Consider the following 23,759-nt stretch of genomic DNA (forward strand, 5'->3'; position numbering starts at 1 on the left):
CTATCTTCTTACATAGTTGCTAGGATTACAAATTTCTATTAAAACCTGAGATCTTTTGACCAGCATTTTCTCCTAAAACCTGCAGTTTTACAGGATCTTTTCTTTTCCCTCTTTTCTTACAATTTTGGGAGTAATGGGATATGCCTTACCTGCCATCCACTATGCCTGTAGGTTCTGCCAGATGTTGGTGTTCCTGTCTCCATTTCCATGCTTCATGGGCATAAAAATATCTGGCTAATAGAGTGTGTTAAATCTTAGTCTTTAACCCCAGCCATCCCATCAGATCCATAGCTGGAGCCTGATGTCATCAAATTCTAAGTTCTGTCACTATATTCTTAACAATTATCTAGCAGCTCTTTGTTGTCAAGGATATTGATGCATTCCAGAAACATGGAGAATTTCAGCCCAAGATCTTCAGGTCAGGTCCATCCCCGGTATGTCTTTAACTCTCTGAGGTCTTGCTTCATATGATTTTATTAGCTTCACATACTATCCAACAGGATTCTTTTTATTCCACCTGACACATTTATTGTATTGATTATAGTAATAATGCCTCATAAATGTGTCTAGAAAGCCATGGAGAAGTTGGCATATAGGAAGCAGAGAAGAGCTAAATTGCAAATGATCAAGCACCACCAACAGTTCTCTCCTTAAATATCTCCCTCCAGAGAGAGCTGTTGTTTTTAATTAAGAACAAAGATTTAATGACACACCACACAGAGACTAATAAACTCAAGAAGTCTCTATATTATATATTTTGCAAAAAGCACAAATCACAGCTTGTAAACAGGTATACATGCACAACCACTGAGAAGCAATAGTTTTTGGTACTGTACCCATCATGAATATCCAGGCTACTTGCTAGAATGACAAATATTTTACTTACCTCCTTTTAATGTCACTATCAGGGAAGTTAATAATTCTTCCTATAATTCTGATGAGTGTTATTTAGCAGGGCTTATTAGAATATTCACTACCACTTAACATAATTGCCTTTAGTAGTTTATTATCCCAATCAGGATTAAAAGACTTCCAAGCTGTTTTTATAAACCTATTTTCTAATTTAAAAAGGAAGTGGAGGGAAAGCAACAGAAAAGCCAGCTAGCTCTTAAAGTCACAACTGTTTTAACAGGTAAGGGAAGAAAAATGTGGATAATTCAATATAGGTAGTCCTCAACTTACAACAGTTCAGTTAGTGACTGTTCAACGTGACAATAGCATTGAAAGAAGTGACATAACCATTTTTCACACTTACAACCGTTCCAGCATCCCGGTGGTCATGTGATCAAAATTCAGATGTTGGCAACTGACTCGTATTTATGATGGTTGCAATGTTCCAGGATCATGGATCAACTTTTGTGACCTTCTGACAAGCAAAGTCAATGGAGCAGATTCATTTAATAACTGTGGCAAGAAAGGTCATAAAAGGGGGGAAATGCACTTAATAACAGTCTCACTTAGCAACAGAAATTTTAGGCTCAATGGTGGCAGTAAGTTGAAGACTAACCGTAGAATGGATATGCCCTTTGACATGAGAATGTACAAGCAAAAGTAGCTGATCTACACACAGTAGAAGCAAGTGAATAGACTTGTTTCATCTACACCTCAGCTTGATGATGATTAAAAAAACAGCTTAGAAACATTTTGTTACAAAACAGAACTCATTTTTTTTTTCTTGAAGCTTAACAGAATGACTATTAATAATAATAATTTATTGCATTTATATGCTGCCCAACTCTCAGCAGCTCTGGGCCACTTGCAGTCATTAAAATATTTAAAAACAAAGTAGAAATGAGTTATTGAACTCTTTACAATCCATTACAGCTAGTTATGGGATAGACAAAAATTAGCGTTTGAGTGGATTTTTCTATTATCTTGAACTATGATACATTTTTATATGATTTAAATATAGGATAAATACAGAGGATATTAGTATTCGTATTGTAGAGAACCCCCAGAATCAGAAATAACCTTTTAAATAATAGATGTACAAGTAGTTCTTGACTTAAGACCACAACTGAGCCCAGAATTTCTGTTAAGTGAGACATTTGTTAAATGAGTTTTGTCCCATTTTACGACTTTTCTTGCCATAATTGTTAATCATTGCAGTTGATAAGTTAGTCACCTGGTTGTTAAGTGAATCTGGCTTCCTCATTGACTTTGCTTGTCAGGTCACAAAAGGGGATCCCATGAGCCCGGGACATTGCAACTGTCAAAAATACATGCCACTTGCCGAGCATCTGAATTTTGATCACATGTCCATAGGAATGCTGCAAAAGTCCTAACTCTGAAAGAGTCACAAGTCACTTTTTTTCAGTGCCATAACTTTCACTAAATGTGAAAGTTACTAAATGTGATCACTAAACTGTTGTAAGTCAAGGGCTACCTGTATTTCCTTATACTTAGGATATATTAGATATCTCATGATTTATGTTGATTGCTTTAGTATCCTATGACTATCACTGAGTGTTTTATCTATGATTTATCATTGTATTTATGATATGTTGCTTGCACGTTATGCATCTGAGACAAATTCCTTTTGTGTATCCAATCACATTTTGCCAATGAAACATTCTTTTTTTATCTTTCTTTTCTTTCTCTTCTTTCCTTCCTTTCTCTTCCTCTCTCTCTCTCTCTCTTCTAAAAGTGGTTGTGGGATTCCAAACAATTGAAATTCAGGAAATGGACTAGTGCTGGTTTCAGCAGATCCGTGAAGCCTGTGCCATATTTGTTTATGTGTTAAGAATTACATGGGGGGGATTTTTTTTTAAAGCAAACATAGGACTTTTCAGGCGTCCAGTTCCCCCCTCGCTTTTTTTGTCGGACAATATGTGGCCATACGCATAATATTCTTTCGAAAGCTGAATGCAACGAAATTTCATTTTAATAGATGGCGATTAGCATGCATTTAAAGCGTGAATAGTTTTCTTCCATTAGCGCGATTTCTAAAAGGCCACTGGTCGCTCTTCCGGAGCACCCCGGAGCGGGTGGGGGGGGGGACTCTTTATGAGGTTGCACCTTCCCTACGAGAGCGGCCGTCGCTTAGCAACGGCTCTCAGGCCTCTCTCTCCTCAGCCCTTCGCGACTTTCCCCGCTGACTCCGCCCGCCGGCCTCTCCTCCTCCTCCTCCCTCACCCGCCTCTTTCTCGCGAGGCTTCCTCAACTCTCGCGACAGCTCCGCGTCGCCATCTTAAGTTATTCTGGCGCGGTGATCTCCGTAGTTGCTGCCGCCGACGAGGAGTGAGTGGGGGGGGAGAGAGAGTGTGTGAGAGAGAGAGGGGAAAAAAAGCGCGTAAGCGGCGGCCTTGGCAAAAGCCGTGGATCTCGAGGCGCTGCCACGGAGCGGAGTTTCGTTCTCTCTCTCACGCCACACGCACACAAACCCGGCCAAGGTGGTTAGGCGTCCGGCAGCTGCCGACCCTGCGGCCGGCCCGCTTGTTGGCGAGGAGTGTCGCGTCAACTGTCGCTGCTGCGGTCCCGCCCCCTTTCTTGGTTGGGGCCCCGGGCCCTTCGCGGCCGCCACCTCTGCTGCCACTGCTGCTCGGGGAGGCGGGGCTGGGGCCGCTCTGGATGGTGGTTAAAATGATCATAGAAAACTTCGAGGCGCTGAAATCCTGGCTCAGCAAAACCTTGGAGCCCATGTGAGTAAACCCAGCCAAGCCGCTCCACCCACCCCATTTGAGCCCCCTTATAAGGGGCTCGCGTGGGTGCACCCGGACACTCGTGTGTGTGTGTGTGTGGGGGTGTCTATATGGTGTTTATGTGCGTCCCTGGAAAAGGAGGCTGGGATCTGCCCCTGGGAGAACTCAATGACCCCTGCTATCCAGTTGAGGGGTGATGAAAGGCCTGGAGACTAAAACATAGGAAGAAAGGTTGCAGGATTTGGGTTTGCCTAGTCTAGGGAAAAGAAGGACTTGGGGAGACCCGTCTAGAGGAAAGACTAGGGAAAACGTCTAGGGAAAAGGACTAGGAGGGATTAGTGTAGAGAAAGGCTGGAGAAAGAAAAGACTAGGGAAAAGGACTAGGAGGGATTAGTGTAGAGAAACGTCTAGAGAAAAGATACCTAGGAAAAAAGGACTAGGGGGGACTAGTTTAAAGAAAAGACTAGTCTAGGGAAAAGAAAGACTAGGAGGGATTTGTGTAGAGAAAGGTCTAGAGAAAAGACTAGTCTAGGAAAAAGGAGTAGGGGGACAGAATAGCAATATGCCAGTATTTAAGAGGCTGCTACAAAGCGGAGGGGGGTCAATTTATTCTCCAAAACATCAGAAGGCAAGACAAGAAGCTATGGAAACTAATCAAGGAGAGAAGCAACCCGGAATTAAGGAGAAACTTCCGAACAGTGAAGACAATAAACCAGTGGAACGGCTTGCCTTCAGAAATTGTGGGTGCTTCATCACTGGATGTCTTTAAGAAGAAACAGGACAGCCGCTTGTCTGAGATGGTATAGGGTCTCCTGCTTAAGCAAGGGGCTGGAGTAGAAGACCTCCAAGGTCCCTTCCAGCTCTATTTTAATTCATTCTAAGGAAGTTCCCCTCTCCTTCACATGCAGGGTTTGTATTCAAACGTGAGGATGTGTAATTCTACCCCCTTCCCCCAATCTCTTCTTTGAGACCCTGTTTCATGTGGATGCGTAGGTATAAAGTGGTGGGGAGGGTGATGTATGAAGGTTTTAAATAACCCCACTGATCAATTGTGACAACATTGTTCAGCTCATTCAAAAAATTTACCTGCTTATGTCAAAATTAAACTGTAGATTAATGCATGGGTTGGAATTATGTAAGAAATCTTTACACCTGGTACTTCAGTATATTTTCATGGAGTGATGTTCTAAGGCTCCAAAGCTACTCCACAGGATACACCAAAATAGAATAAAAGGAACATTAGGAAAGCCAGATTGGAAAAAAAAAGAGCAAAACATGCAGATTGACTGACATTTTATCTCAAACTATTTCCTTATTACCACAATGCCAATTTCCCTTCTGGATCATCTAAGTGGCAGAAGCAGGCTTGGTCAAAGGAATTTTTGCTATTTATTGCATTTATTGCTATTTCAAAGATTATTTCTATGTACTTGTAGCAACATGGATCTTTGCAAACCAACATATTTTCACAACTGAGAAGCAGCAAAAATCTAGTTGTAATGAAAATCAAGCAGGGCCATGGTGTCAAAACTATAGAAAACATTGGGTAATTGCTTTGAAATAGCAATAAATGATATAATTCCTTTGACCTCCTGCTGACATTTAGATGAACCAGTTCCTTTACTCCTGGATCATCTAAGTGTAGAAGCAGGTTTGGTCAAAAGAATAATACCATTTATTGCTATTTCAAAGCGTGTGATTACCCAATGTTCTATAGTTTTGACACCATGATCCTGCTCGATTTCCATTGCTACTGGGTTTTTGCTGCTTCTCAATTGTGAAACTCTTGTTAGTTTGCAAAGATACATGTTGCTACAAGTACATAGAAATAATCTTTGAAATAACAATAAATAGCAATACATTCCTTTGATCAAGCCTGCTTCTGCCACTTAGATGATCCAGGAGGGAAGCACATGTGTCATTCTTGTTGGTTTTAGCTGGCAATTGTGATAATAAAGAAATAGTTTGAGATAAAACATGTCAATCTGCATGTTTTCCTTTTTCAGTTGGCTTTCCTAGTGTTCTTTTATTTTGGTAGATCCTGCAGAGTTACTGGCTCTCTGGTAACTTCACCAGAGCCTCATAAAAGCAATCAATGACAAATATACTGAAGAAACCATCTGTAGATATTTCTTTCTATATGACTAGGAAACATACATATGTGTAAAGATATTAAGTGAGTTTTGCCTTATTTTATTACCTTTCTTGCTACAGTTGTTAAGTGAATCACAGCAGTTGTTAAAATAGAAACATGTTTAATGAATCTGATTTCCCCTTTGACTTTGCTTGTCAAGGTCTCAAGAGGTGATCACATGACCATGGGACACTGCAACAGTTATAACTATGAGCCAGTTGCCAAGCATCCAAATTTTGATCATATGACCATAACGTTGATGCTGCAACGGTCGTAATAGTGAAAAACAGTCGTAACTCATTTTTTTAGTGCTGTGGTCCCTTTGAATGATCGCTAAATAATGATTGTAAGTCAAGGACTATCCGTATCGGGGTCGCCAACCTTTTGGACCTCAAGGACCACCAAACTCATGACCACTAATATATATTTTTTTTAAAAAAGATACATTTGTAAAATAACGATCAGAGAACTTCTGTTTTATTAATATGAAATGCACCTATTTAATATAACAAAATGCAAAATATAACAAAATTTTAATATAACAAAATTAATATATTTAATATATGCTTGTTTAATTATAACAAAATTGTAAATGCTTAATAGCTTGAAATACTCCCATCTCTAACTGAACTGAATTAATGCTTGTGTGGGGGGGGACATTTCTCTGGACCACCAAAATTTTCTCATGAACCACCAGTTGGTGACTTCTGATCTGTACAGTAATTGAGACTTTCTCTTTTCTTTCAATCAATCAATCAGAATAGAGCTGGAAGGGACCTTGGAGGTCTTCTAGTTCAACCCCTGCTAAAGCAGGAGACGCTCTCCCATTTTACACAATATGGTCATCCAGTCTCTTCTTAAAAACCTCCAGTCTTCTTCAGAACTCAGTTTAGTACATGATTCGATCTGACTTTGGGGGGAGCCTATATATGAATTTAGTTAGCTCTAATTTGCTCATTATATATTTTCTGTGCATGCATGTGTTATGTATATTAAAGTAACTTTTAAATACCACATGTTGAGATGACTTTTTTATTATCAGTCTTCACAACTGTTTGTGAAGAACAATGGCTGCCCTAATGCCATTTATCTTTCATCAGGCTGAAGGTTTTCTTCATCCAGCAGCAAATCAGCTACATTTACTGCAAAAATAAGTTTTGATGTATCATTCTGAATAATCTTTCCTATTGTTTTCTGTCTTTCTCCCAAGCTGGAAATGTCTCTGGAGATATTATCCATGCAGGCTGGGCAAACAATTTTTGTATTGTTAAAGTGTTGATTTATTTCTCTGCTCCTTGGGGTGTTTCATTTCTATCTGATTTGAACTTGTGCTTTGGCTTTTTTCAAATTATTTTTTTGAGGGGGGGATTTTCTCCTTTGGCATCATGTTCTTTATTTGTTAATATTGGATGGTTGAATATTTTCATTATATGTAGACATTGTGGAAAAAAGCTCATTAAAATACTGTGTTCTTTATGCTTGTTAAATGCCTTGGGATTTTGTAAATCATTATAAAGGGAATATGAGTAAGACAATACTTTAATTGTAACTCCTTTTGTATCTTTGGGAAATAAAAGTGGTACAGTGTAAGTGAAAATATAACAAAAAAAGGAAAAGCCAGTAACATTGGAATCAAAATTCCACTGAAAATATGAGAAAACAATAAAAAAACAGGGAACCATAAAAAATGAGATTATAGTAAGCAAAAAAAGTACTTACGAATAATATCTATAGAGATAGATCAAAAGATCTGTAACAGCATTGAATTTGAGAATGAGTAGCAAGGTTTCAAAATGAAATTCCCGTTTTCAGAAAATATTTTATATACTCTCAAGATAGTTCTTAAGATCAAATTCTTTTAGCTGTTTGGAGATTTTAGCAGTGGAGCACAGCTATTGTTGACTAAAAATTGATATAGTATTGCCTGGAATAGTCACCCTCATGCAGCTTCAAGAAGGATGCTAATGGAGCAGTGAGGGAAGAAAATAGTCAGATCAACCCTAGGGATCAGTGGAGTGACAAATGTTGATGCCAGATAGTCTTACAACAGCTTTTACATTTATTTATGGGGAGATAGTATGGTTGATCCATTCAGAAGAATTCTGGTATGCTTTGGGATCCCTCAAATGATAAGAATAATCAACCACTAATAACTGAATTGATTCCTTGATACTCCCAACGTTTCAGTGGTGCATTTCAAAATAGTTTACCACCATTTGGTTGGTGTGGCTTGGTGGGCATGCTTAGCATGCACACGCACTTTGCGTGCACGCACCAAACACGCATTTTGCACACGCAGAGGCTTTCTGACTCATCCCCTGCAATCCTACACTCTCACTGTCGCTTCAGCAGCTGATGCGCGGCTATCTGCTGTGCTGCGCAAAGCAGCTGCACTTCAAAAGCAGGGAATAAAGGTCAGTGGCAGAGCCTGGGCAGGTGGGTGGTTCCCAACAGCAGCTCCTCAAAGAAAACCAGTTTGGTTTCCGCTGATCTTCGACGATACCGGTACGCCAGAACCGGGGCGAACCGGTAGAATGGCACCACTGCAACATTTATACTTAATATCAGAAATTTAAAAAAAGTGTGCAGACCAGAGAATTGGGTACACGTGTAGCAATTAGAGCCAGAAATTGAACTGTGCAGCTATTACCTATTTTGTTTCTTTTCCGCATTTATTTATTCTGTTGATTAACTTGTTGATTAAGCTGTTCATTGACAAGTTGTCAATGAAGTAGTGAAGGAACTTTTCATATAAATGAATTTTTGGATACCAATGTATTTTTTTACACCAGGAGTAAACAGATTTTCCATGCCTATCAATTAACAAACGTCAGAGCTTACTTAATTTTCAGACATTTCATTTTCATGCATGTTCATTCATACACATTGATTCATAAACTTCAGAACTTAATAGAGCGACATACTGTAGTTGCTCAGCTCCAATTGGTTGCAACTTAAGTGATGGAGCTCTAGATCCTGTGAATTACAATTTCCAGTATGTCCTAAAGAATTGCCTGAGAAAGGCAATAATAGCAAGCCACTTCTGAAAAAGCTTGCAAATAAAACTGCAGAACTTATCCAATTTCTGAGAATTAGACATGATTGAATGGAAGGGCAAAAACAGCTAGTGATACAAAATGTTGGAAGCTGTAAGTCAGCAAGACTTGAAAGAGCATAGATTTATCAGTATGGTTAGTTAAAATTGTAATGGAACGACACATATATTTGAAGTTATTTTATGAGGCTTTTTCAAATAGTTTAATTTGAAAAAAGTATATATTTGAAAAAACTTCTTTCAACTTAGACATGTTGGAATTTATCAGACACTTTTGACAAAGTTCATATTAGAAATGTAATAAACTGCAGGTATTAGTTTTAAGGAGTATTATGTCAGAAAATGAAGTCATTTACAAATTGAAGTTAAATCTTACCTGGTATTTTCCTTTATTTTCAGTTGAAATCAGTCATATTCATACATCATGCTATGGTTAGTTGTACTTATGGCTTTGCCTGACTCGTTTCATTTAAAATTCAATCTGAAAATAAAAGAATGTATTAATAATTTATTTGCATTATAATGTGCAAAGTATATATCAGATAATTTGGACGTACACCAATAAAGCTTTACTTTTTAAAAATACTAACCTAAAAACTTTAAGATCTATAAGCTCATGTTCTGTAGTCTTTAATTCAATTCCAAATTAAAGAGAAAAAAAAAAGCCCTGAAGTACATTTATGTCATTTAGATATAGAAGGAATTTAGACTATAACCTTATGTTAAATGTTTAACATAAATCTTGTATTAAATATTGCTTCTTTGTTATAACTGCTTTTTCCTGAAAGGATATGGTTCAGGAGATACCATTAAAGTATTGTAAAGTTAATTTTTAATTTAGAAGAACATGCAGCTTTCCAGATATCTCTGATATATTTGAAAATGCTTCCATTTTTTTGGAAGTCACCTTTGAAGTCTGCTTACTCATGACTTTAATATTAGTGGGTTGATGGAATCTTTGTAAGATACATTGAGAACATTGTGTTTCTCAGTTGAAACATTAATATAAAACAAAAATGTTCAATCTAAACTAAGTATTATTGTCATCCCATCAACATTCGAAGAAGTTTTTGATTAGGAAAAATATCTGGAGATACTATATTCACTGATGGCTAAACTCCTTATTGTGACTACAGAAGTGCCGTGCTGCCTTTCACATTTACATTACTTTGATAAAAGCCTCTCCATAATTCAGCATCCTAAGTAATCTTTAAGTGTACATCTCTTAAGCTTACAACTTTCTTAAAGAAGTAAAATAAAATTGAATGGTTCTTTGGTATGTATTTCTGATGAGGGGGGCTTTGGAACTAATACTTTTGCTTTTCTTTCTGCTCCTTTAAATGTTTACTTACTACAGAAATAATTGCTAGATATATAATAATAATACATACTAGTAGAATAAATTCTATAATAGTGCTCAGTTGAAAGAAGCTTTTAAAAAAGTATTGTTTAGTAGCAAGGGTAGGAAAAAGTAAAGTATATATTTGGAATAAAATTCAACACTGAGGGAATAGCTAAATACATTATGACTATAAATTAAACCTGATTTTGTTAAATATAATTTGCATCAAAACATTACACATATGTTCGAACATGTCGAATATGTTCGACATAATTATTACCTGGAAGTGAGGTTTAAAAATACCTTTATGAATTAGTTGTGTTCTTCATTTGTAGATGTGATGCGGATCCATCAGCTCTTGCTAAGTATGTTCTTGCTTTGGTAAAAAAAGATAAAAGTGAGAAAGAACTTAAAGCACTATGTGTGGATCAACTGGATGTATTTCTTCAGAAGGGTAAGTTCTTGAAAATTTAAAGCTTCAGGACCTAATTTCAAATTCTAATCTCATTTAAGATTTAATCCACTTTAATTACAAGTTGGAAATTATTTTACCAATGCCTTCATTCCCCATAGATATATAAAAACTACAGTATGACATAAGCTTTTAACTGATTGATGTTTGAATGCTGCTCTTGCAAATGTTCACCATGAGGTTTTCTTTTGGATTCTCCAAATAATATGTTTTGAAAAGTTATGAGACAGCTGCCTAGAATAAAAATGAACAACTTTCAGGCAATTAGTATGCGTTTCTTCCTTCCCTTGACTGTTCAGAATGGACCTCTTTCCACCTCTTAAGTATTCTAAAACATTGCTTTTGCTTGAAAACATCATTGCCTAAGTATAGCAATAGCATTTAGACTTATATACCATTTCACAGTGCTTTTTTTTTGTAAAAAGTTTTTTATTTTTAAAATTTTATACAACTTTTCACGTGAACAACATGTTTCCAGATTGTAACACTTGTACGTAGTCATATTTTCATTTCCATTAATCTTATATAATATTAACTCATATTATTATCCACTTCATTCATCTTTAAATAAATTTGCAATTCATATTTCAGTTCATTAATTCAATATCATTTCATCCATGCATAAGTTTCAATTCTTTATTATTTCCATTTTCAGCTTACCACCTATTTTATATTACACATCATTATTGTCCTTAATTTTCTCTAAGCTGATATATAATAAACAATCTAAAAAGAGTAAAAATATAATAAAATCAATGTATTTAGGATCTACATGGTATTTTCCATTCCCCTACTTTAATCATAATAAAATATTCTCGTTGTACAATTCTAATATCCATTAAATAATCAACTGTATATATAGTCAACTGTATATATCCCTCCCAGTAAATCACTAAAATAACTTCTTAATATCTCTCATTTTATCTTCACTTTACTTATAATCATTAATAATCATTTTTTAATTCATTTCATTCCCTTATTTTAATCCTCGAAGAAAGAAAAGGGTTCATAACAAAACATTTTATATATAGTTCATATTCATATATGTATACGTAATTATATATTCCTAAGGTATTTCCCAACAAGTTTTAAACTAAATACCAATATATAGTATATTCTATGTGGTATCTCCCTTATAGAATCCCTAACCCTTATCTCTGAACTTTTTGGCTTTATTATTTCTTTTAATTTTAGTCAACTTTCCCTTTTCTAAAATTCCCTGATCATCTTTCCTTCTAACATTTCGCCCATTTTCTCCCCCCCACCTTTCCTGTTCTCTTTTTTGAAATTTCTTGTCTATTTTTTTCTTCCTTTGTTTAATCCTGGGAGTGTTTTTCTCTTTTATTTATTGACTCTGTCATCAATGTCATAGTTTTAATTCCTTTAGTGTCTTTTGGCACTGTTTCTTGTTCTCCATGTCTACCTGAGCCTCTTTCTTTAACTCCGCCTTGCTGGAATTTCTTTGTTCTTCTGCCATCAGCATTATTTTCTTTTCCAATATTAATATTCAAAGTCTTTTATTGCAATCCTTGCCAAAAGTCTCCTTTTATCTTTGTTTCTCTTGTTAATCCTTCTGTCTCTTTCACAATCAACACACAACAGTCCCAGGAAATTGCATTTGTATATCCTTTTAGTAGAATTTCTCCCTCTTTTTTTTTTTTTAAATTTCCGGGATACTTATTATTTTATTTATCTTTTGTTTCATAACAGTTATGAGTCCAGTAAATTTCCATAAGATTTTTTTAGGAAAAAATGTCTTTGACCATTAGATGGCGCTCTGTATCACTCTCTACTTTTCAAAGTTCTTTTCTCTTTTAATTATGTAAACATTAATTTCCAATCATTTCCACAATTAATTTTCTTCATAACAAATTCCAGGCAAGTCCAGCATTTTATCCAATGCTTAATTAATGCCAATTTATATTATTCAAAATTTAGTCTCTAATTTCTTTGGTAACTTTTATACCCCAATTTTGTTTACCTAGTATTTTCCTCTTATTTTCTGTTCGCCGCTGTGATACTCTTGCGTGAGGGCACTTTCTTTCTATTTCTCGGGGTTATTAAGAAAACATTCAGTTCTTTTATCCGGTTACACATCACTTCATCGCTCCAGCACAAAACTTACGGTCCCAGCAGCTTTCTGTCTTCAGGGTATCCATTTTAGACTGCCGTTTCTCCCTGTCTTCCATATTTATCTAGCTAGGGAGGGGAGATGCAGCTCCCCTTGACCCAGCTAGCGGTCTCCCCCTCTTCTCCCACTCCTCCAAGGTGAGTCAGATGACTCTGGTCCCGTGGGGACCCTTCCAACAAGGGAAACACGGATCAAAGCCGCGCACGATCGTTGTCTCTGATCTGTTGTCAACAGAAATGCCACCGGAAGTCCCATTCCACAGTGCTTTACAGCCCTCTCTAAGCAGTCAACAGAAGTAGCCTGCAGTACTGCATGCTATCCAGTGTGCCAAAGTAGCTGAATGTGTTGTTATTGTATTTCTAGAAACATTTAATGTCTCATTGCAGAACCAACATAAAGTTATATATGTTGTTTGCAAAGCTGGAAATCCTAGAACTGATTCTATGGAAATAGAATTGTCCCAATAGATAAAGTTAACAAAAAAAGGTTAATATTTCAATAACAATAGCCCTTAAAAATGTTTCTTAAGTTGCCTGTTATGTACTGTATACTGTTTGGGTTTCATTTCAGAGACACAGATATTTGTAGAAAAATTATTTGATGCCGTCAATACCAAGAGCTATCTACCTCCACCTGAGCAGCCGTCTTCAGGAAGCCTGAAATCAGACTTCTTTCAGCATCAAGAAAAAGAAGTAAAAAAAGAAGAGGTAATAATCGCCCGTATTTTCTCTTAAGCTTATGTTATACAGGTAGTCCTTGACTACCACAATTGAACCCACAATTTCTGTTGCTAAGCAAGATAGATTTAAGTAAGTTTTGCCCCATTTTATGACCTTTGTTGACACAGTTGCTAAGTGAATCACTGCAGTTAAGTTAGTAACAAGTTAAGCAAATCTGGTTTGTCAAAAGGTTGCAAAAGGTGATCCCATGACCCCAGGATATTGCAACTCTCATAAATACATAAAGGTAAAGGTTCCCCTTGCACATATGTGCTAGTCGTTTCTGGCTCTAGGGGGCAGTGCTCATCTCCGTTACTAAGCCAAAGAGCCAGCGCTGTCCGAAGATGTCTCTATGGTCCTGTGGCTAGCATGACTAAACACCAAAGACGCACGGAACACTAGCTTCCCACCAAAGTGGTCCCTATTTTTCTACTTGCATTTTTACATGCTTTTGAACTGCTAGGTTGGCAGAAGCTGGGACAAGTAACGGGAACTCACTCCGTTACGCGGCATTAGGGATTCAAACTGCCGAACTGCCAACCTTTCTACTCGACAAGCTCAGCGTCTTAGCCACTGAGCCACTGTGCCAGTTGCCAAATGTCCAAATTTTGATCATAATTACAGGGATGCTGTAACGGTATGTGAAAAACTTGTCATAAATTAGTTTTTTTCAGTGCCATTGTAATTTCAAATGATCACTAAATAAATGGTTGTAAAAGGACTATCTGTGTCTTGTAACCTGATCTACATTTTGCATTGCTGTTCTTACTTTAGTATATATGAATGGAAGTTTGTTAAAACTATGATATTTCTTGTGAATGTCTTCTAGACTACAGTAATAGTTAGTCCTGACAACATATATGGTAGAGATATAAAACTTAAAATATATCACATTATGTAATACTATGAGAAACAGGTGGTAAGGAATACTAATAGAACACAACAGCACAAAATAACCTTCATGCTTTATAACTTACTCTTGTGATATGGTATTTTCTGTAGGATAAATCAGTTAGGATGTGCAAGTTTTGTGAGCAAACCTAGGAGAACTTTGTACAGTTCCCTCATATTTATATTTATTTTGTTTGGCCAAGTGTGGTTAGACACACAGATTTATTTCTGGCACTTTCATTTTCACTATCTTTCATTTGGTTGTTAAAAAAAAGATCTGTTTCATGTTCCTTTTTATCAAGATAATTAAGGAAGAAGAAAGAGAGAAAAAATTCTCTAGAAGACTTAATCATAGTCCTCCTCAGTCAAGTTCACGATACCGAGACACCAGGTAACACCTATTTTTCTCATTCTTGCAGTTGATATATGTTTCTGATTTTTAGAACTTTTATATAAATGCTAAGATACTGGTTTATGTCAGTATCATAAGGTTTAAAGAGGTACAAATGAACAAGTATCTGTGTTTTAAACAAAAAATTAAAAATCAATGTTTTAAAGTTACATTTTTAATAGACATACAAACAAGCACTTTTCATGACATATAACTTATTCGCAATGGAATAATTGCATTTTAGAAAAGTGCCACTATCTGAACTTGGGGGGTGGGTGGGTTGCTTTTGTATAGTTAAAAGTTAGCCAGTACTGTAAAGCCAGTACAAAATTAGCCAGTACCGTATATGTTAAAATTGTAAAGTAAGTAAAGAAAGTAACATTGCTACTTTCATTATTTTGTCATAGACAATATATAGTGCTTTTATATCTATCTATATCTGTCTGTCTGTCTGTCTGTCTGTCTTATTTGTCTTTAGCTCTATCTGTCTATGTATGTACGTATGTATGTATGTATGTATGTATGTATGTATGTACATTGGACGAGTAACTTGGAGTATTTATAACTCATCAGTCTGAAAATGGAACATTGTAAAGAACCTACATCTGAAAGACCTTGTACCACTCTTGGTTTGAAGGATTTACTTCCAGAAATTGCTGAACCCTCATTGCAATAGCATGTTCCAAAATTGGATTGGAATATTCTAGAGTTGTCTGGAAAATTCCTTTCTCAAATTGATGAATTTTACATTCCTACCAGCAACCTCTTCGGGCAATATTTTCTATGATTATCTTAGGTTTTGGTTAAATATTTCTACTATTGTTGATATAAGTAGCCTTTTTATATATGAATTTTCCCTTTAGAATATATAAAATTTATGCTTATAAAGTTTTCTTGTCCAAAATATTTAGAAGCAGGGATGAAAGGAAGAAAGACGACCGTTCTCGCAAGAGAGATTATGACCGGAATCCTCCACGAAGAGAATCCTATAGAGACCGCTACAATAGAAGGAGGGGGAGGAGCCGAAGCTACAGCAGGAGCCGTAGTCGAAGCTGGAGTAAAGAAAGGTTGCGGGACAGAGATAGAGATAGGAGTAGGAGTCGCAGTAGAAGTAGAACAAGAAGCAGAGGTAACTATTAACCTTAAGCATGAATGTGCAGTGTACTTCATTTAAATAACTATAATTATAGATATAGCATGTAGGAAGGTCCACTCAGATTTTCTTTGGCCTTTCTTTGAGATATGGACCAGATTTTAGGCTTTTAGCTTTTCCTTAAATCGGAGCACCAGGCCACGGCATGCCAGAAGCTGGGCCCCCACAAACAAGCAAAGCCCCATCTTCAGGATGTAGGCAGCACACGAAACCACGCCCCCTCTAGTCCACAGAAAATCTCCACAGAACCTGTCCCTGGTGTTCCAAAAGTTGGGGGCGGCTGCCTAACATGGTTTTTCCCATTTCCTGCAAATTGCAAATAGAATGGAATTACCTGAAATTTTAAGTCCAACTTATATTTGACTGCCCCGTCTTCTGGCTCCAGTGTCCAGAGACCACCGTGATAGAATGTTGTTTGGATGCATTCATTCCCAGAAAACCAGATAATATCCCATGACAAGCACTGTCTGTTACCGTAATTAAAAATGCCTGACTATCTCAGGATAAAATGTGCCGTCTTCAAATTAATAAAAAGCAGTGGATGCCCACTGAATTTATAATATTTATATAGAAAGCATTTATATTTTAGAATTTATTATATTGTTTGAAATGTTCACTAATTGTGAGGTGGGGTTTTTTTTGTCACATTAATTCAATTTTGGAGGGTTTATTTTGCGAGAATTGATTAGCCTGCATAATAGTTGCTGTTTTGCTTATGTTATTCTGTCACCTTCCACAGTTCTCAAATATTGTTTTATAGAAAGAGATCTGGGGAAGCCGAAGTATGACTTGGACAGAACGGAGCCGTTAGAAAACAGTTACCCTCCGGTTTCTTCCGTAACAAACATTTCATCTGGTCCCTATCCTGTCCCTACGCTAAGTAGCACTATAACTGTCATCGCTCCTGCTCACCATGGAAATAGTACTACTGAAAGCTGGTCAGAATTTCATGAAGAACAGTTGGACCACAATTCCTATGGAAGGCCCCCACTACCAAAGAAACGGTGCAGAGACTATGACGGTAAGCCCGGAAAATTTGACCCAAGTATTAAAAGATAAAGATGCATGTATAGGTAAGTTCTCGACTTACGGCCACAATTGAGCTCGATGTTACTATTGGTAAGTGAGACATTCATTAAGTGAGTTTTGCCCCATTTTATGAGCTTTCTTGCCACAGTTGTTCAGTGCAGTTGTTAAGTTGGTAACAAGTCTGACTTCCCCATTGACTTGCCAGAAGGCTGCAAAACGTGATCCCATGATCCCGAGACGTAGCAACCATCCTAAGTATGAGTCCATTGCCAAACATCTGAATTTTGATCACATGACTGTGGGGATGCTTCAACAGTCATAAGTATGAGAAACGGTCACTTTTTTCAGTGCCATTGTAATTTTGAACGGTCACTAAAGAACTGTTGTAAGTCGAGGACTATCTATATTATTTTTATATTTCTCCTTTTCTTCCTTGAACCCTCAGATATTCATGATCAAAGATCTTAAATATTCTCGTTAGATGATTTGGTCTTTAGTGTTTTATACAGGGTGGATTTGATTTACATTAAGTCGATTTAAATCACAATTTAAATAATGATTTAAATCACTAGTAAAAAGGCTTGATTTAAATTAACTCAATTTAAATCATAATTTTTAAAGAGCAACTGTCATTTCTGTCCCGTAGCAGCTCCTCCTCTGACCTGCTGTTTACTCACCGACAGTCCCTATATTGCAGAATATGCAGCCCCGTGCTACGTATCTCAGCTCCATTTCATGCTGAATAAACTAAATTATTAATGTATCTTAAAATAGAAAATTATCTTTAGATAGATTTTTATTCCAAAAGCATCTTATTAAAATAAATTTGATTAAAAATATCAGATTTAGATTTTTAAAAATCCGTTTTTTATTTCTTTTTAAAAATCATCGATTTTTATTCACCTTGGTTTTATATTCTATTGTGTAACGGTATAAAAGAGTTCATTGCATTGTAATGTCTTAATCTACTGTACCAAAGGGAGTTCGCCTTCCCTATTTTCCCTACTGTTTTACTTTTGTATTTTCTTTGTATGCTACTCTATAAACTAATAAAAAAAAACTATTGGAAGATGAAAAAAATAAATTGTAAATCAAGGACTATCTGTATTTTATATTTTTCCTTGAACCCCATAGATAGTAATGATCAAAGATTTTAAACATTCTCAGATATTTTTGTCTTTAATATTTTATACGTACTACTGTGCAAAGGTATAAAAAAAATTCATTGCATTGTAATGTATTCAGCTATTGCATAGCTATATTCGTAATGTTTATTGAAAATACTAACTACGCGCTTTCCTAATTTTATTTTGCTTTCCTTGTTTCAGAGAAAGGTTTTTGTATGAGAGGAGATATGTGTCCCTTTGATCATGGAAGTGACCCTGTAGTTGTAGAAGATGTGAACCTTCCAGGCATACTGCCTTTTCCAGCACAACCTCCGGTTGTCGAAGGCCCTCCTCCTCCGGGACTTCCTCCTCCGCCACCTATTCTTACTCCTCCTCCTGTAAATCTTAGACCGCCTGTCCCACCACCAGGCCCTTTACCACCTAGTCTTCCACCTGTAACAGGTAGGTTCTGTAAATCACAAATCTGCTGGCTGCAAATGTTTCACATTGTGCGTCCAGATAATACTGTGATTAGGAAAGGGGTATAAGTGGTGATCCCCCCCCCCCCCCGAGACCTTGGCTGAGACCGGATGTGCTTGCCTTTGTACATGGATGGATGAGATGTCCATGGAAATTCTCAGCCATTCAGGTCATGATTGTCTCAGAGGTGCTTTTTTCAAAAGGCACCTGGGCACTGGTTTTTCCTTGAGGAAGAAGACGCTTCATTTCTCATCCAAGAAGTTTTATCAGTGATTGATGAAACTTCTTGGATGAGAAGCGAAACGTCATCTTCCTCAAGGGAAAAAAAAATTGACCAGTTGCCTTTTGAAAAAGCACTTTTGAAACATAGATAGGTGAGATTGTCTGTCACATTGTGCCTTAGGGAGAGGATGAGTCTGGTCAGTTCACTTTCTGATTTATATGTTTCTCATCAGTGCTAAACCACGGTAGAGGCAAGAGACTAGTGAAGAACATCAATCCCAGGTACCTGTCTTTAAATTTTACTTATCAGGGAAGATTGTAGTTCTTCAGTTTAAAAAAAAAAATCCTGTAGGAAAGAGATTTACTGGACCCTTTTCAATCAGGGTTCAGGCTAGGTCATGAGATGGAAGAAACATTGTTCTGGATGTCTTTCATCAGGACCTGAATGAAAGTAGGGTGTTCATCCAGTCCTCTTAATATTTCAGGCCTACGGTACCTGGTGCAGGAAATCTTAACAGCAGTAAACTATACCCATGTCGCCTTGTGATTAGATTTCCACAATAGTTTATGTGGATTGTCTTTGAAGGACAACTTGGAAGCTTAGTTGATCAAGAACAGTTAATAAATTCAGCCCTGTAACACCTGCGGTGTGGGTGTTCCATGAGTTGTTAATTTGTTACGGGCCCCATTCAAAGTGTGTGTTACTGTCTTTCAAACATTATGTAACTTGGCTCTCGGCTACATTCAGGATTCTCCTGGCAAGATTGCGTTCTTGTAAGGGAGGCTTAGTGAGGGACCATATACCACATGAAGCGAAGTTGGTAGGGCACCCATAAAATACCTGATGTTGATGTTTTGCCTGCTGAGTAATAGAATGCCTTGAATGTCCCAGGCTTTTGGAAATTTCTTTATAGTTCCCTGTTTATTATGCTTTTTGGAACCTAATGATATTTCAGCTGCTTTACGCATGATTATTTAGTACTAATTGCTCCTAGTTTTATGAATGTATTTTTCTTAGAGTTTTGTTCATTGCCTTATGTATACAAAAGTTGGCAGTCAATAAAATGTGTGAAATAAATAGATAAATACTCCTACTGTACATTTTATAACCCGTTTCCTCCCAAACACACATTTTTATTATGATAATATATAGAAGGGAGATACCTTTTTAGATATTTAGGATCCAGATGAAGCTTTAAAAAATTAAAATTAGATTGATTGCAAAGCACACTTTAGTGTATTTTTTTTAAAAAATGTGTGATATAATCTGTGTTTCCTTTAGTTACAGTTCTAACACTCGTATTATGAAATAGTGATATAGCTGACAAGTTGGAATTAACAACGAGAATAATTTGTAATTAGAACTGCTGCAATTATTTTTTTTCTTTTCCACATTTTACATTGAAAAGAAAATTGTTTTATGGCCCATTAACATGATACAACAGATACTTCCCCTAGTGATTGTAGACAAGTTTTCTTAATAAATGATTTATATCTATCCTGATACTGTTACCATCTCAAAGAAACAAAACATGTTAGCCATTATTTACTTCATACTGCTACCAATATACTGCTGTATACTGCTAAAACGTTTATGTCTGATTATTTGTAATCTTTTAATTCAGTAATAATCAACATCATAGGGCAATGGTCAAGATATTTTCAAAGAGGCTAATTTAGAAATGCATCCAAAACCCATGATGTTTATAGGATTGAAATTTGTAAAACCTCTGGTTGCCTCCGTGCTATTGCGCCTAGTTGTGTTCAAGTAATAGTTATTTACAATGTTCCCTGTCAGCTTCCTGCAAGGCAAGCCAATGGGGAAGTTGACAGGGAATTCAAAAATTGTTCCCACTCCCACTGCTATTTAGTCTACTCGTAGTCATTTGGTTTCCCTTGTTTAGGTAAGGAAATAGCCCTGGAATGAAGGCCCAATGTGGGTTATCTAGTGCAGGGGTCCCCAGGCCCACTACTGAGCCATGGGTTATTTGGAATTGATCTGAGCGAGTGGCTGGCTGGAGCACATGTGTGCGCGCATTCAACTTGCGTGAGTGGCAGATGGGTGGGAACTTGTGAATGCGTATGCCAGACCGCTGCTTGTGTGGCTCAGTTCCTCTCTCCTCAGCTGAGCCGCCAAGCCACAAAAGTGGTGGACCGCTGATCTAGTCTATTTCTAAAGGTGCAGAAGATTTCAAAAGACAAGAAGCCCAGATCTTTTATTTTGTGCAGTATGTGGTTGCTTTTTTTTTTTTTGTCATTTTTGTAACTCCACTATTTTTTTATTTTTGGTAGGACCACCACCTCCACTACCACCATTGCAGCCCTCTGGCATGGATGCTCCCCCAAATTCTGCTACCAGCTCTGTTCCTACAGTTGTAACCACGGGTATTCATCACCAACCGCCACCTGCTCCGCCCTCTCTCTTCACAGGTGTAGTACTGGATTTTTTGTTTTAAAGAAATAAAAGAGGAAAAGTGATTTCTACACATAACGTGCAGTGGAGTTTTAGAACATTGAAAGGAAAAAAACCATGTGAGGAGTAGTCCATCCCCTCAGAGGGGAGTAGAATAGAATAGAACAGAACAGAACAGAACAGAATAGAATACTTCATTATTATACTTTATTGGCCAAGTGTGATTGGACACACAAAGAATTTGTCTTGGTGTAAATGGGATCAGTGGTAGTATTCTACCAGTTCAGCCTGATTCTGCTGAGCTGGTAGCGGCGATGAGCAGTGGAGACTGAACTGGTTCTCTCTGCTGTTGGGCCCACCCGCCTGCCCAGGCTCCCATACTCCCCTTTATCCTCTGCTTTTGAAACGCAGCTGCTTTGTGCGGCACAGCAGAGTGTCGCGTGGCAGCTGCTGAAGCGACCGGGAGAGTGGAGGCTTGCAGGAGGTGAGTTGGAACGCCTCTGCGTCTGCACAATTGCCTCTGCGCCTGTGCAAAGTGTACGTGGGCGCACAAAGCATGCCCACCAAGCCACACCCACCGAACCGGTGGTAAAAGTTCCTGAATCTCACCACTGAATGGGACTACTCACCATGGCCAAGCTGCTGCAGCCAACTCACCATGGCCAACTCTCTGCAAAACAACTCACTGTGGGACAGTTTAACAATTTATGTCATTATTTACAATAAATAAAAGTTATTTTAACTTTTGCCATTCACATTATGGCTGTAAAGCACTATAAAGTGATATATAAGTCTAAGCGCTATCGCTATTCTATCCCTCCTTTGCAATCATTTTTTAAATCATTCTATTCCACCATTTCTTTGATACTGATATAACTCTTGTCATGCAGTGAGTTATCAAGATGGCCATGGCGGGTTGGCCGCAGCGAATTGTCATAGACTTTTCTCGAAGTGGGACTTCTCAGTGGTCCCTCTCTTCTACAGTCTTTTTTTCCCCTGTTAGGTTGGTTCCAAAATATCCCCAAACTTCTAGAGATTTTCAGTTCACGAAGGGAGGTAAAACATTTGGGATTGATTGTACCTTGATTGAATGCCATCATATATATTTTATTTTTAAAAAGGCACTTTTGAGTGTCAGAAAGGATCATTCTAGGTAGCTAAAATAGTGCAGAGTCTATGATTTTAATAAGACTCTGTGTGGGATGCAGTTTTATACTCAAACACAAGATCAAAAGAATTGTGAAAACTAGGCTCCCAGACTTAATGGAGCATTAAATGTATTTTCCCCTCAAAAGGTCAAAAGCTTTTGAAATTAAAGCTCCCAAACCAGTTTACTATATACTACAAAATTTAAAGAAAAAAGTTTGAAAAAAACTTTGGGGTAGTAAAAAATATATGAAAAAAAGTTACTTTGTGTTCTAATTCTGATTTGATCCTATATAAAATGTATTAAGAGTATATCTATGATGGAGCTGTGAAAAGTCGTTTTTTGTACAGCTTTTAGCATACATCTATTAGGATAACAATTCACTCTTTTAAAACTTTTCAGTTTAATTCAAAATTATTCAGCTTAGAAGTCCAATTACTTTTGTGCATATGTGCCAAATAGCCTTTTCCCCCCACTAAACCAAATTGTTGATATGAATCATTTAAGGGTTGATTTTCATGCCTGCAGTATATGGTTTAAGTTTCTCTATAATTATATGATTAGATAATATATTTTTTTTGCCAGAAACATACGACACAGATGGCTACAATCCTGAAGCCCCAAGTATAACCAGCACTTCCAGACCCATGTATAGACACAGAGTCCATGCCCAAAGACCAAATTTGATAGGACTGACCTCAGGTGATATGGACCTGCCACCAAGAGGTAACATGAAAGATTTCTTGCTTTAAAATGTAAATGGGTAGTATCGCGTGATTCTAGAAGACCTTATGTTTATTCTATTCACCAAGGCTTGTACCTCCTCTCAAATGCTCACCATTTTACTAATTGGGAAATGTGGTAGGAACTGAAGTTGCAAGGATCATTTCTAGTGGTGCCATCCTCATCATCATTGCATTTTTCCCAGTGAACTAAGCATGTGCTTGCACGAGTTAAAAAAGTTAATGGGAAAGTAATAAACCATTTACCCTGTACTCTCTATTGAAACTCCACACCTTTAATCAATTGGTGTTGGAAGCTCCTAATCAGATGAACAGTGGGGGAAAGGATAGAATAGGATACCTGATGGAAGCTGGTTGTTAAATGAATCTGGTTTCCCCATTGACTTTGAAAAAAGCATCACATGACCTTGGGACACAGCAGTGGTCATAAGTATGAACCAACTGCTAAGCATCTGAAGTTTGATCACATGGCCATGTTTCAAAGGTCCAACTGAAAAATGGTCACAAGTCACTTTTTTCAGTGCCATTGTAACTTTGAACATTCACTAAATGAACTGTTAAAAATCAAGGACTGTCTGTACTTCTTTATGAGATGCCTTTTTCCCAAAGAAATCCCTCTCAGGCTTCAGGTCACACACAAGTCATCTGATAAATACAGCTGAACAGAAATTATATTTTCTAAGCAGTGTA

The 23,759-nt window shown here is 37.2% G+C and overlaps 1 protein-coding gene across 1 annotated transcript in view; it reads left to right on the forward strand.

Moving 5' to 3' along the window:
* The first annotated feature begins 3,197 nt into the window (after positions 1 to 3,197).
* The window catches only part of RBM26 (RNA binding motif protein 26), a 42,738-nt gene continuing 22,176 nt past the window's right edge, over positions 3,198 to 23,759 (forward strand). Inside the window, exons 1-9 of the mRNA XM_026705290.2 lie at positions 3,198 to 3,641; positions 10,508 to 10,626; positions 13,346 to 13,482; positions 14,688 to 14,776; positions 15,688 to 15,905; positions 16,690 to 16,950; positions 18,287 to 18,526; positions 21,059 to 21,196; positions 22,912 to 23,052. Coding sequence (XP_026561075.1) covers positions 3,571 to 3,641; positions 10,508 to 10,626; positions 13,346 to 13,482; positions 14,688 to 14,776; positions 15,688 to 15,905; positions 16,690 to 16,950; positions 18,287 to 18,526; positions 21,059 to 21,196; positions 22,912 to 23,052 — 1,414 coding nt within the window. The 5' untranslated portion in view covers positions 3,198 to 3,570. The remainder of the gene's footprint in view (positions 3,642 to 10,507; positions 10,627 to 13,345; positions 13,483 to 14,687; positions 14,777 to 15,687; positions 15,906 to 16,689; positions 16,951 to 18,286; positions 18,527 to 21,058; positions 21,197 to 22,911; positions 23,053 to 23,759) is intronic.

This window comes from Pseudonaja textilis, chromosome 8 (assembly GCF_049901715.1).
Source record: "Pseudonaja textilis isolate UNSWEBS1 chromosome 8, rPseTex1.2, whole genome shotgun sequence".
Classification (NCBI taxonomy): domain Eukaryota; kingdom Metazoa; phylum Chordata; class Lepidosauria; order Squamata; family Elapidae; genus Pseudonaja; species Pseudonaja textilis.